Source organism: Coregonus lavaretus (assembly GCF_964263955.1).
Source record: "Coregonus lavaretus genome assembly, chromosome: 3".
NCBI lineage: Eukaryota > Metazoa > Chordata > Actinopteri > Salmoniformes > Salmonidae > Coregonus > Coregonus lavaretus.
In genome coordinates this window covers 65,816,305-65,829,726 of record NC_139990.1, presented here as the reverse complement: position 1 = coordinate 65,829,726, position 13,422 = coordinate 65,816,305, and the positions used below count along the sequence as shown (strand labels likewise).

The 13,422-nt window shown below is 42.7% G+C and overlaps 1 protein-coding gene across 2 annotated transcripts in view; it reads left to right on the top strand.

Moving 5' to 3' along the window:
* LOC311126963 (alkylglycerol monooxygenase-like) overlaps positions 1 to 13,422 on the top strand; it is a 36,612-nt gene that overhangs the window by 8,467 nt on the left and 14,723 nt on the right. For both annotated transcript variants that reach the window (XM_084158688.1, XM_084158687.1), the window contains exons 4-8: positions 10,438 to 10,541; positions 11,400 to 11,495; positions 12,992 to 13,058; positions 13,177 to 13,242; positions 13,319 to 13,398. In XM_084158688.1, the coding sequence (XP_084014814.1) occupies positions 10,438 to 10,541; positions 11,400 to 11,495; positions 12,992 to 13,058; positions 13,177 to 13,242; positions 13,319 to 13,398 (413 nt within the window). The remainder of the gene's footprint in view (positions 1 to 10,437; positions 10,542 to 11,399; positions 11,496 to 12,991; positions 13,059 to 13,176; positions 13,243 to 13,318; positions 13,399 to 13,422) is intronic.

Sequence of the window (13,422 nt, the reverse complement as noted above, 5' to 3'; positions counted from 1 at the left end):
CAGTTCGATTCTGTCAAAACATATGACCTATAAATCTCAATACTGTGTTAAAAGTGAAATTACAATAGAAAGCTGTGAAGAGGGCAGAGTGACATCCTCCATGGGGAAATGTGAATCCTAATTAGAAGAACTGTAAAATATGAATGTGGATTTGAACAGTTTTATGGCCATTTCATAGTTTCTCCTCATGTCACTTGAAAGGACGGTCTCATTATAATTGAATGGAAAGAGCTTTGAAAGTAAAAAGTTGGCCTCTCTTCGCTGATGCCATCTTTATTGAGAAGACATTACTTGCCCTTGCTCTGGGCAGCCAGTTAGCTCTTGGGGATAGCGACACAGAGAACAAAATGGCCATAGTCTCCGGGCATTTAGGGTTAGAGGCCCTCTTAACTGTCTGTAGGCATTCTTTATGACAGAGTTAATACAGAGTAAAGTGAATGGCAAAGTAAAGCACAATTAACATGTGATATATTTGATTCAATCCCCAAGTCAATGTTTGGTAAAGGTTCAATGAGAGGCACTGTCACAGGGGAGCTGCACTGGGGCGTTGCGAAAACAGTAGGTTTCTAGCTGTTAAACGCATACATTCATTTTTGCCGGCGTGAGCAGACAGCAAGCCACTTTCTCAAGTGTTCTCGGGCATTGAATAATTCACAAATATAACCTTAGAACCATTTAATAGTCCCAGTCTCACCACTATTTCCTCACTTTGCTCTGCCTTTCTGTTAGGTAGTTCTGCATTTCTAACCCTGTGTCATTTTCCAGTCACCACCTCTGTTTTCTCAGTAAGTCTATGCTGGCATGTAGCTCTGCCAGTAGTCCTGCCAGTGCTATCTGTTATTACTCAACCTTTGTTCCAACAGCAAGGCCTCTCTCCTCATCAGTAGACTTGCAGACCATTGAAAATATATTATTTATGAATGCTTGCATCCTTTGTATGCTAACTCACTTGTAGAAATACCTTCTAAGGTAAGCTGCATAGGGAATCATGTACTGTACCATGTTTTGTTTTTCATTTGACCTCTTCCAAAGTGATGACATTTGCTTATTAATGGTGGTCTTTCACAGTCTCCTTTCAACCCGAGAAATTATACAGTCCAGAGGCAGTTATATTCAGAAGGCAATATGCTTTTTGGTGGTACGGAGTTGAAATTGGAAGTTTTTTGGGGGGATACGGCTGACTTGTTGACAGTCCTGTTGATTTTGTTGATTCTCCTCTAACCTACAGATATAGGATCTTAATTTGATCACTCTTTTGTGATTTACATAAATTCACTGAAAACCCACACTAACACATGGTTATTTTAACAGTATTGCACTTTTCATGTAGCCAAATTTTAGACAGCTAATAGCGTATCAAGCAACATTATGGACTACACATTCAAATCCTGTTGCTGTGGGATTATTTTGCTGTGACAATATAGGTCAAATTAAGATCCTACATCTGTATAAGTAACACTAATAGCTAGTATCATCCCAGAACACATCTATATCCAGCCAGCTTTCCTAAACCACAGATCAAAACCACAGGTCTCCCTCACATTGGTTCTACGTGAGATCATAGATCTAGAGGAGTTTCACCACCCCAGCGTTCGTCTGTATACTTCACCAGCTTCATTCATATCAGCATTTGAAAATATGTCCCCTTCGGAAGATCTATTTTCTCTGTTCTCATACAGTATGAGCTACAGTAGTATTAACACATACTCATGTTACTGTACAGGGACAGTTGGTACAGTACTCCAAGTATGCTGTAAAAATGTTTACTGTGTCAACTCCAGTTTAGCATGAAGACTAACTTCTTGTAATCCATTAAGGTATTTGGTTAATCTTAGCACACTGATTGAAGGTGGCACTGGATACACAGAACTGGATACACAGCTAAAAAGCTGGGACTTATGCAGTTTAATTCCTATTTACCTGTGACGATCGTCACCATTATAATTTTCAGTTGACAGGGGGAGATAATATATGGGGATATATTTCTGCCAATATTACTGTAAATATCCAAAATCTTCCCCGACAATATTTGGACAATATTTATTTATCATCAAAAAAAGCCATGATTCATTGTCTACGCTGTACTGATGACAGCCTTCACCTGAGATAATGTTATTCAGTGTGTAGCGCCTGGGTACCTGCGTTTCACTCTCCATAGCATCCTGTGGTGTGTGTGTGCATGCGTGTGTGTGCGAGTGTGTGTGTCTGGCCGGGGCGTCCTCTCTGTACCATAGCCTAGCCCTATGGACAGCAGCAGTTGTCAAGACAAACAGATGTGGTCGTCGCTGCGCTGCACCGGGGCTGGGGTTGCCGGGGCTGGGGCGTCCCTGAGGAGGCTCGGCTGATCTGAATGTTATTGTTTTAAAATGAGCTCCTTTTGGCCGTGCGGCGGGGCGGGGGTTAACCTCCTGGTGGCCAGGGCGTCATAAATCTTCTCTGTGACTGGAAGTTCCTGGCCCGGAGCAGGTTGGAGGGTTGGAGGGAGTACAAAATAACTAAACCCGTTGGGCAGGATGTGGGCGCTCACTGTGCTACAAGAGACCAGAGCTGCTAGCACCTCTGAGACCCAGGGATAATATCAACCATGGCTAGCAGGCCACGGAGCTCAGCTCACTGTCTGAGTGTGTGTGTGTGTGTGTGTGTGTGTGTGTGGGGGGGGGGGGGTTTGTCTGTACAGTATGTGTGCATAGAGGGGCTAGACTGGGCTGAGTAAGGAAAAAAAGAGATCCTTCCTGATGAGCTAAGTGACTAAGCTGAGCTAAGCACTCTGCGGCCCAGGGGTCTACTGCTCTCATGTTTGGTCAATTGCGACTGGCCCCTGTCACTTTTGTTTTTGTAGGACAGACAAGTGTCACTGATGATGTTGACAGGAAAGGTGAATCATGGTGGAGTGGGATACCAATCAAAACAGAGCTTGAACACATTGGTGATCAGGTGGAAATAATGTACTGTATTACGTTACATTAAACTTTTTCATTAATATGTTGTTTCTTTAACAAGATTAGTTTGGATTTAGATGAGTAGACTTATGCTGCAGTGGCACTAAGACATGAATCACAGGTCATGAATCGTATGTGCTTGACATAGAGTCACTCACAAGTCACTGTTGATTGGGAGAAAATGAAGTAAGAAGTGGGCCTGACTTAGTGTGTGTGTGTGTGTGTGTGTGTGTTTGTGCGTGGGTGTGTGACTTGGGGGTGAGGACAGCATGAAGTATTGCAGTGACAGGGGGGAGCTAGTCGGCTGTCCCAGGGTAGGGGTTATTGTGTTATAGTTGGCACTTCATGTAAGGACCTCCAATCCAAACACTGAAGGCCCTTCACAGGCCATTACGAACGTGATTGACAGGGCATTCAACCACTAGGAGGCCTGCCGATCAAAGCCGAACCGTTATGCCAAGGTCTGGTCACGGAGGGCGGCAATTTAAGCAGTCGATTATTATTGCTTTAAAATAGTCTGTGTTCTATTGATTTGGGACTATAGGCTATAACAGACATCCCACTATAGTTGTTGGTGACCTTATTATCTTGCTGTAGGTTGAACAACTAAAGAAAAAAAATGAAAATAAAGATGCTTTATTGTTACCTACTGTATACTGGATAGGTGCAGTGAAATGTGTTGTTTTACAGGGTCAGCCATAGTAGTACGGCACCACTGGAGCAAATTAGGGTTAAGTGCCTTGCTCAAGGGCACATCGACAGATTTTACCCCGTGTCAGCTCAGGTATTCGAACCAGTGACCTTCCGGTTATTATTAATAGATTACTTAGTAATCACCTGATGTTGCATAAACTTTCTGGAATTACACAAAGTTTGTTTTACTGAGTTAAATGGGACCTTGGACTGCAGTACCCCATGTTAATGACATCTTACATAAGCACAGTTCCTGAAAATAGTTACAGGTTAAATATGGTCTTGTTTGATCAAAGTCCAAATCGCTGTCACTTAGAGCTGGGCGATATGGACAAAAATCCATATGGCGATAAATTACCTGAATTGATGTGATAATGATAAATAGAATCATACGTTTATAACAATGTGCACCACATTTATTTATTATCCTTTAAACTACTACTATTAGTTTGATGCTTGTAGCCATCAATTGTACCATTAACAATCACCCATATTAGCAAACTTATTTCATTTCACATTTCTCTAGTATAGTCTACTTATCAGGGCATTCAACCACTATATAGTGGACGGGGGCCCCTCAGGGGTGCGTGCTCAGTCCCCTCCTGTACTCTCTGTTCACCCATGACTGCATGGCCAGGCACGACTCCAACACCATCATTAAGTTTGCCGACGACACAACAGTGGTAGGCCTGATCACCGACAACGATGAGACAGCCTATAGGGAGGAGGTCAGAGATCTGGCCGTGTGGTGCCAGGACAACAACCTCTCCCTCAACGTGACCAAGACAAAGGAGATGATTGTGGACTACAGGAAAAAAAAGAGGACTGAGCACGCCCCCATTCTCATCGACGGGGCTGTAGTGGAACAGGTTGAGAGCTTCAAGTTCCTTGGTGTCCACATCACCAACGAACTATCATGGTCCAAACACACCAAGACAGTCGTGAAGAGGGCACGACAAAGCCTATTCCCCCTCAGGAGACTAAAAAGATTTGGCATAGGTCCTCAGATCCTCAAAAAATTCTACAGCTGCACCATCGAGAGCATCCTGACTGGTTGCATCACCGCCTGGTATGGCAACTGCTTGGCCTCTGACCGCAAGGCACTACAGAGGGTAGTGCGTACGGCCCAGTACATCACTGGGGCAAAGCTCCCTGCCATCCAGGACCTCTATACCAGGCGGTGTCAGAGGAAGGCCCTCAAAATTGTCAAAGACTCCAGTCACCCTAGTCATAGACTGTTCTCTCTGCTACCGCACGGCAAGCGGTACCGGAGTGCCAAGTCTAGGTCCAAAAGACTTCTCAACAGCTTCTACCCCCAAGCCATAAGACTCCTGAACAGCTAATCATGGCTACCCGGACTATTTGCACTGCCCCCCCACCCCATCCTTTTTACGCTGCTGCTACTCTGTTAAGTATTTATGCATAGTCACTTTAACTCTACCCACATGTACATATTGCCTCAACTGCCTCAACTGGCCGGTGCCCCCGCACGTTTACTATGCAACGGTACCCCCCTGTATATATAGCCTCCCTACTGTCACTTTATTCTATTGTATATATAGCCTCCCTACTGTCACTTTATTTTTTACTTCTGCTCTTTTTTTTTCTCAACACTTTTTTGTTGTTGTTTTATTCTTACTTTTTTGTTTAAAATAAATGCACTGTTGGTTAAGGGCTGTAAGTAAGCATTTCACTGTAATGTCTGCACCTGTTGTATTCGGCGCATGTGACCAATAAAATTTGATTTGATTTGATTTGATATCATAATGAACGATATCAGCAAAATGCCTGCGATAAGTGATTGGTATTGTCGGTGTCGATAATTTTCGGTTTATCATCCCAACTCTACTCTCACCTCAGTCCACACACCTGTATGACCTGAAGTCATATGATGCACATTGCAACACATTAGTAACGTGTTCATTTGAGTACAGTGTGATGTCTGATCTTAACCCACTACCATTCAAACCAAACCTACAGAGATTCTTCCCTGAAAAATACAGACCTGACCATATTATTATTATTTCCATTGACTGTCTCTGTTCCATTTTGCATATTAGTGTGTAATATTCTACTTATCACTGATATTCAAAAAATCTGCAAAGCCCTACTTGAGACCTGTGGATGTGCAGACCTCAGCGTTTCTGCTCTTGGTGGGAAAGGTTCTCTGTGGCATTCGTTCTCATCATTAAAGGAGTTCCCTCCTGAATAGGGCCTGCCAAACTATGCGATGTCCTGCTGAGTCGCAGGATGAGGACATGGCTTGCAACGAAGCCTAGCAGTTCATACTTCCTACTAGTGACACCCAGCATCAATCTTAGCCCGCTCCAGCCCCTCAAACCAAAAAAAAGGGGCTAGCAAAAATCAAAAATCAAACAATGGCGGGATTATAACTTCTTCTTTGTGTTTCTTTAACAGTTGATCTAGTTCCTCCGTGGGCTCTGACAGGAAGAAGTGTAAAAGCACGCGTAAACGACTCAAGATATTACTCACAACGTCTCTTCCTGTTTTTCTCTCTCTCACTCCTCTTACCCTCCGGTTAGGTTTATGGTGGAGCTACAGATTGAATTCTGTTTCGTAGAGTAGGGAAATTAAGTTTGAAATCCAGTACAGTAAGTTTTAAACTGAAATTGTACACTCACTGTAGTTTGAACCATCTGTCCTCTCACACTAGTTGATAGCTTGTTGACGTTACAGAGGTGTCGAGTATTGGCATGTCGTTTGAGAGGGTTCTCCCTGTCTCCTAGGCTTTGGGAATTCCTCATAGACAAGGCTTGCTGATTTTGATGGTTTGGCCGCAGGTTCTTGGACGTTTGATTTGAGGTGTCCGAGGACGGATCATGGCATTCTCTTCACAGACACCTACTGTACACACCTTCACACACACTTTCTACAAAGGTGTGTTTGTTCAGGTGGTGTCTCTCGACCCATTGGGTTTTGTGGCTCTCTGTTTCGATAGAATTCACAAGTTTATTAAACAGTGAAAGAGCCATACAGTACCTTCAAGATGTCTCTTTAGAATGAACTCTCGAAATAGAACGAATGGAGAGCTAGCCCAGTGAGTATGCGCTCATCATACACATGACTAGATTTAGCAGGCAAAAATGTGCCTCCTACGTTTTCAAAATCCAACTTTGTTATCAAATTTAATTAGAGTTGAATTATTTGTTTTTGTTATCATTTATCGTGTAATCATAGCACAATTACACATCAGGGCTACCACATGGGTTTTTTATGGGTATTGAGTAATTTTCACTGCTTTTAATGAAATGTATATGTTACTATAGATAGCCTATATGGGGGCTTTGTGGTCCAGACTTAGCAAAGGTTCCTCTACTCCCATGTAGATGAAGCCAAAGCGTTTGGGGGGTGCCACTGCCAAAGAGCACAGAGAAATGGGTGGTCCGGAAACAGCTCGGAGATCCAGTGAAACTTAACAAGCGTGTTTCTTTGGATGTTAAAATGAAGTGTAATAGTAATATTAATGTAGCAAGTATCACAACACAGCAGAGGAATGTAAACTGCAGCACAGGGACAACAGCTGTAGACTAAGGCTTTTATATCATAGTTGTCATAATATCGTAATGTCCCCTATGGTTTGCTAGGTTCATGGTTTGCTCGATTTTCTACAAGACTGGCAATGAGTGTTGTTAGTCGTTAAAAAAATTAGGGGTGCTAATACTTTTTTATTACATTCAATTATGCAATTCGTTCCATTCATTAATTCAAATACTTAATTTTTTTAGTCAATAAATTCTGCAAGCGGAGTGCAAGCGATGACATGCATGTACAGGAGCTATATGTGCAAAAGGCCCAGGCTTTAAAGTGGCAATATGTCACTTTTTGGGCGACCCGAACAAATTCACATAGAAATGTGAGTTATAGATGTAAATATTTATATGGTTCCCATTCTTAAGTTTAGTTTTTCTCTCTTTTACATTCGGTTTTGTACACCAGCTTCCAACAGCTAAAAAAACAATATTTTTGGTTATGGAAAATATATTTCACAGCGGTTTAGATGGTACAATGATTCTCTACACTAGCTGATTTTGTCACATAAACTGAAATTAGGCGAACTATTAGAGTTTTAGCACCCAGGAAATGGGGGTGCACCTTTAAACCTGTACAGTATAGGAAGTAACGTACTGTTTGCACTTTGCAATTGCTCCTCATGGTCATTGACAGATTCAAAGCAGGTCACTTTGTACCGGTATGAGATTAAGAGATTGGATTGTTAGACAGTGTTATGTGATGCCCTGTCTACCTGTTGCTAACTCTGTGTGTGTATGTGTGTGTGTGTGTGTGTGTGTGTGTGTGTGTGTGTGTGTGTGTGTGTGTGCATGGTGGTCAGATGACGCAGATGCTAAGCTACAGGACTGTTTTGCTAGCACAGACTGGAACATGTTCCGGGATTCTTCAGATAGCATTGAGGAGTACACCACATCAGTCACTGGCTTCATCAATAAGTGCATCGATGATGTCGTCCCCACAGTGACCGTATATACATACCCCAACCAGAAGCCATGGATTACAGGAAACATCCGCACTGAGCTAAAGGGTAGAGCTGCTGCTTTCAAGGAGCGGGACTCTAACCCGGACGCTTATAAGAAATCCCGCTATGCCCTCCGACGAACCATCAAACAGGCAAAGAGTCAATACAGGACTAAGATTGAATCGTACTACACCGGCTCTGACGCTCGTCGGATGTGGCAGGGCTTGAAAACTATTACAGACTACAAAGGGAAGCACAGCCGCGAGCTTCCCAGTGACACAAGCCTACCAGACGAGCTAAACCACTTCTATGCTCGCTTCGAGGCAAGCAACACTAAAGCATGCATGAGAGCACCAGCTGTTCCAGATGACTATGTGATCACGCTCTCCGTAGCCGATGTGAGTAAGACTTTTAAGCAGGTCAACATTCACAAGGCCGCAGGGCCAGACGGATTACCAGGACGTGTACTCCGAGCATGTGCTGACCAACTGGCAAGTGTCTTCACTGACATTTTCAACATGTCCCTGACTGAGTCTGTAATACCAACATGTTTCAAGCAGACCATCATAGTCCCCGTGCCCAAGGACACTAAGATAACCTGCCTAAATGACTACCGACCCGTAGCACTGACGTCTGAAGCCATGAAGTGCTTTGAAAGGCTGGTCATGGCTCACATCAACACCATTATCCCAGAAACCCTAGACCCACTCCAATTTGCATACCGCTCCAACAGATCCACAGATGATGCAATCTCTATTGCACTCCACACTGCCCTTTCCCACCTGGACAAGAGGAACACCTACGTGAGAATGCTATTCATTGACTACAGCTCAGCATTCAACACCATAGTGCCCTCAAAGCTCATCACTAAGCTAAGGATCCAGGGACTAAACACCTCCCTCTGCAACTGGATCCTGGACTTTCTGACGGGCCGCCCCCAGGTGGTAAGGGTAGGTAACAACACATCTGCCACACTGATCCTCAACACGGGGGCCCCTCAGGGGTGCATGCTCAGTCCCCTCCTGTACTCCCTGTTCACCCATGACTGCATGGCCAGACACGACTCCAACACCATCATTAAGTTTGCCGACGACACAACAGTGGTAGGCCTGATCACCGACAACGATGAGACAGCCTATAGGGAGGAGGTCAGAGACCTGGCCGTGTGGTGCCAGGATAACAACCTCTCCCTCAACGTGACCAAGACAAAGGAGATGATTGTGGACTACAGGGAAAAAAAGAGGACTGAGCACGCCCCCATTCTCATCGACGGGGCTGTAGTGGAACAAGTTGAGAGCTTCAAGTTCCTTGGTGTCCACATCACCAACGAACTATCATGGTCCAAACACACCAAGACAGTCATGAAGAGGGCACGACAAAGCCTATTCCCCCTCAGGAGACTGAAAAGATTTGGCATGGGTCCTCAGATCCTCAAAAAATTATACAGCTGCACCATCGAGAGCATCCTGACTGGTTGCATCACCGCCTGGTATGGCAACTGCTTGGCCTCCGACCGCAAGGCACTACAGAGGGTAGTGCGTACGGCCCAGTACATCACTGGGGCCAAGCTTCCTGCCATCCAGGACCTCTATACCAGGCGGTGTCAGAGGAAGGCCCTCAAAATTGTCAAAGACTCCAGCCACCCTAGTCATAGACTGTTCTCTCTGCTACCGCACGGCAAGCGGTACCGGAGTGCCAAGTCTAGGTCCAAAAGGCTTCTTAACAGCTTCTACCCCCCTAGCCATAAGACTCCTGAACAGCTAATCATGGCTACCCGGACTATTTGCACTGCCCCCCCACCCCATCTTTTTACGCTGCTGCTACTCTGTTAATTATTTATGCATAGTCACTTTAACTCTACCCACATGTACATATTACTTCAACTACCTCTACTAGCCGGTGCCCCCGCACATTGACTCTGCACCGGTACCCCCCTGTATATATAGCCTCCCTACTTTTATTTTATTTTACTTCTGCTCTTTTTTTCTCAACACTTTTTTGTTGTTGTTTTATTTTACTTTTTTATTAAAAATAATGCACTGTTGGTTAAATCAAATCAAATCAAATCACATTTTATTGGTCACATGCGCCGAATACAACAGGTGCAGACATTACAGTGAAATGCTTACTTACAGCCCTTAACCAACAGTGCATTTATTTTTAACAAAAAAAGTAAAAATAAAACAACAACAAAAAAAGTGTAAGGGCTGTAAGTAAGCATTTCACTGTAATGTCTGCACCTGTTGTATTCGGCGCATGTGGCCAATAAAATTTGATTTGATTTGATTTGGTGTGTGTGTGTTCCCACGATAGAGTTGAACCTCCTGTGGGCTGCCCACCAGGTCCACCACAGCTCAGAGTACTACAACCTTTCCACAGCCCTCAGACAATCCCTCACACAGCAGTTCTCATCATGGGTAAGAGCCCTACTCATCCACTGGAACATCTATTCTATTCTATTCTATTGTGAACAACATACTTTTGTCTGATGCTGGAGATGGCAAGAGTTGATAAAAAAAAAAAACATGTTTTATTGTCACACACTGGAGAGATGCAGTGAAATGTGTTGTTTTACAAGGTTAGCCATAGTAGTATGGCACCCCTGGAGCAAATTAGGGTCAAGTGCCTTTCTTAAGTAACATCAACCGATTTTTCACCTTGATATTCGAACCAGCGACCTTTCGGTTACTGGCCCAGTAAGCGCTAGGCTACCTGCCGCATTAGAAATGCAGATAAGTCCAACATTTGCTCCTTTACCACAATGTATGCTATGTTATGCACAAAGTATGGTATACTTAAGCTAATAAGAATGAGAGTATGGCACTAGTCATGTAAACACCTTACTCTGTTTACCTTAATTGGCATACGGTCATAAGCATACGCTGATTAAAACACCTGTTTTTTTGTTGCAATTTTTCGAATTATTAGGACATATAAACACCTTAATCGTAGTTCCAGCGGTGTATTTGATCTGCGCATGTGCTAGCACCAGCCAAGCGAGCCTCCCTCTTTAGTGAAGTGTGTTCGGAACAACTGAAAGTATGCATTTTAGAAGTCGTTTTCACATACAAACTTTAAATGTCCGAACTCAGAATCAAATAGGCTTCCCAAAAATAACATGGTCGCTGTGGTAGAATGTTTATTTTGATTAGTGATTTCAGATGTATCCATGTCAACAGGATTATTAGGGAAATTAAACTATTATATTAACTTGACTATCCACAATACTCATGTTATTGTGTGCATCTAACTGTATTAATTGTGTCTGTCCTCAGGTGTTCTATCTCCCAATGGCGTTGGCAGTACCACCCTCTGTGTTTGCTGTTCACATCCAATTCAACCTGCTCTACCAGTTCTGGATCCACACTGAGGTAAATACAACCCACAGTACCACCAATCTCAGGTTACCATCCACAAGACCTTAGGGCCAACCTCGGTCCTATTCATTAGTGCATTCATCACCGTAGCAAAAAGTTTTAAAATGGAAAACAAAAACAAGCACTGCTTATTGGATATGGTTAGGTAGTCTCTCCCCGTTTCGGCCCGTTTGCTTGTTTTTCATGCCTAGTGAATGCGACCTTGTTTAATGATGATTATTAATGTAGTCAATATTCTACAAGATTCATTATGCATATTTCCCAATTGCTGTAATAGTGTAAACTGTAAAAATTCAGAGATAAAGCTACTTTGACTGAAAGTTATCTCACTCTAGTCCCTAGACTAACTGCTGTTAAGGGGAGCTCAAGTCAAACCTGTGTTTAATAAAAAATAATGAGATTTTATGAAATATTCCAAACAGAAGCAAGACCAGTCGTTCTCCTTTAAAGTGACTGGGAGTATCATTTTTACAATCCCCAATCGTTAGGGGAATGAATGGAGTTGGAATCACTTCCATCTTTTAGTACACTATTAGTGAAAACAGTTATAAATTCGAAATTATCTGAGGGATATAATTTATGATTTCTTTATAGACTTTTTTGATGTTGAGTAATTTATTGGCACGCGATTCCCAGACCTGATCTGGGAATAAAAAGTTTGAGTGAAGCGGCAAGACCTTTTTCATTCAAGATAAAACTCTGGCTGTTGCCAGACCACTCATTACATGGAAATAATGAATCATTTAAAAAATATTTTCCCAGACTGATCAGTTGTAGACTTTAACATCAAAATGTCTGTAAAAGTCGCACCAAATGAGAAATCTGATATTTCTGAAATATGTTCCTTATGGCATGATCTGTAATGATTTTCTGTGTGTGTGTCTGCTTAATAGAGTGATTGAACAGCCATACGTGTTTGATTATGAATGACTGAGATATTGTTTTGGAATGCTTGTGCATGCACTAATGTGTATGTCTGGAAGGAAGTGTGTGCTTCCATATTAGCTAGGAGCTACTATTACAAGCATACTTGTATGCATAAGTGTGTGTGTGTACAGAGTGTGTTCAAGTGTATGTAAGAGCATTATCAACTGCTTTATGGTCTTGGCACCTCTTTCCATCCTAGTGTTGCTTTTAATTCCAATCTATAAATATTGATCTTTCCATCTGGGAATTTGGTCACCTCACGCTTTCCGTAATTCTTAGAGCTTAGACCATCAACTCATCAAATAATAAAATGCTTTAGTCTTATAAAAAAGGTTTCTAGCCAGATACATTTAGTTGCTACTGTATGTTAACCAAATTGCCAAAAAAGACCCCAGGAGTACACTACCAGTTAAAACATAAATTGGCGAGAATCTCTATTCAAATAGTTTTTTAATCCAGTACTAGGTTTAATCTATGTCCGGGAAACCAGCCCAAATTGTAGCAGCTAGGCTATAAATTTTTTTGTTTGTTTGTTTAATGTATGTACATTCTCTGTCTTTCAGGTGATCAGAGATATGGGACCTCTGGAGTGGGTCCTAAACACCCCCAGTCACCACAGAGTTCACCACGGTAAGAAAGAAAGCCTCTTCTTCTCTGTCAAACACACATATTCTTACCATATTTGACGTGACTTGATCAGTGCAATATTGGTGAAAAAGGAAAATGATGTGTTGCATTTCATTGGCAGGGCGAAATGAATATTGCATTGATAAGAATTACGGGGGAGCTCTGATAATATGGGACCGACTATTCGGTGAGTAAACGCTCACAAGGTCAGTGCTTGTTGTAATATGGCCATATAACTACATTCTCTCACTTTGATTTATCAGGTACCTTTACTCCAGAGGGCGATAAAGTTGTCTATGGTCTCGTACACAAAATAAACACATTTGAAATCCTCCATATTCAGGTTAGTCCCATGAGAAAATACAAA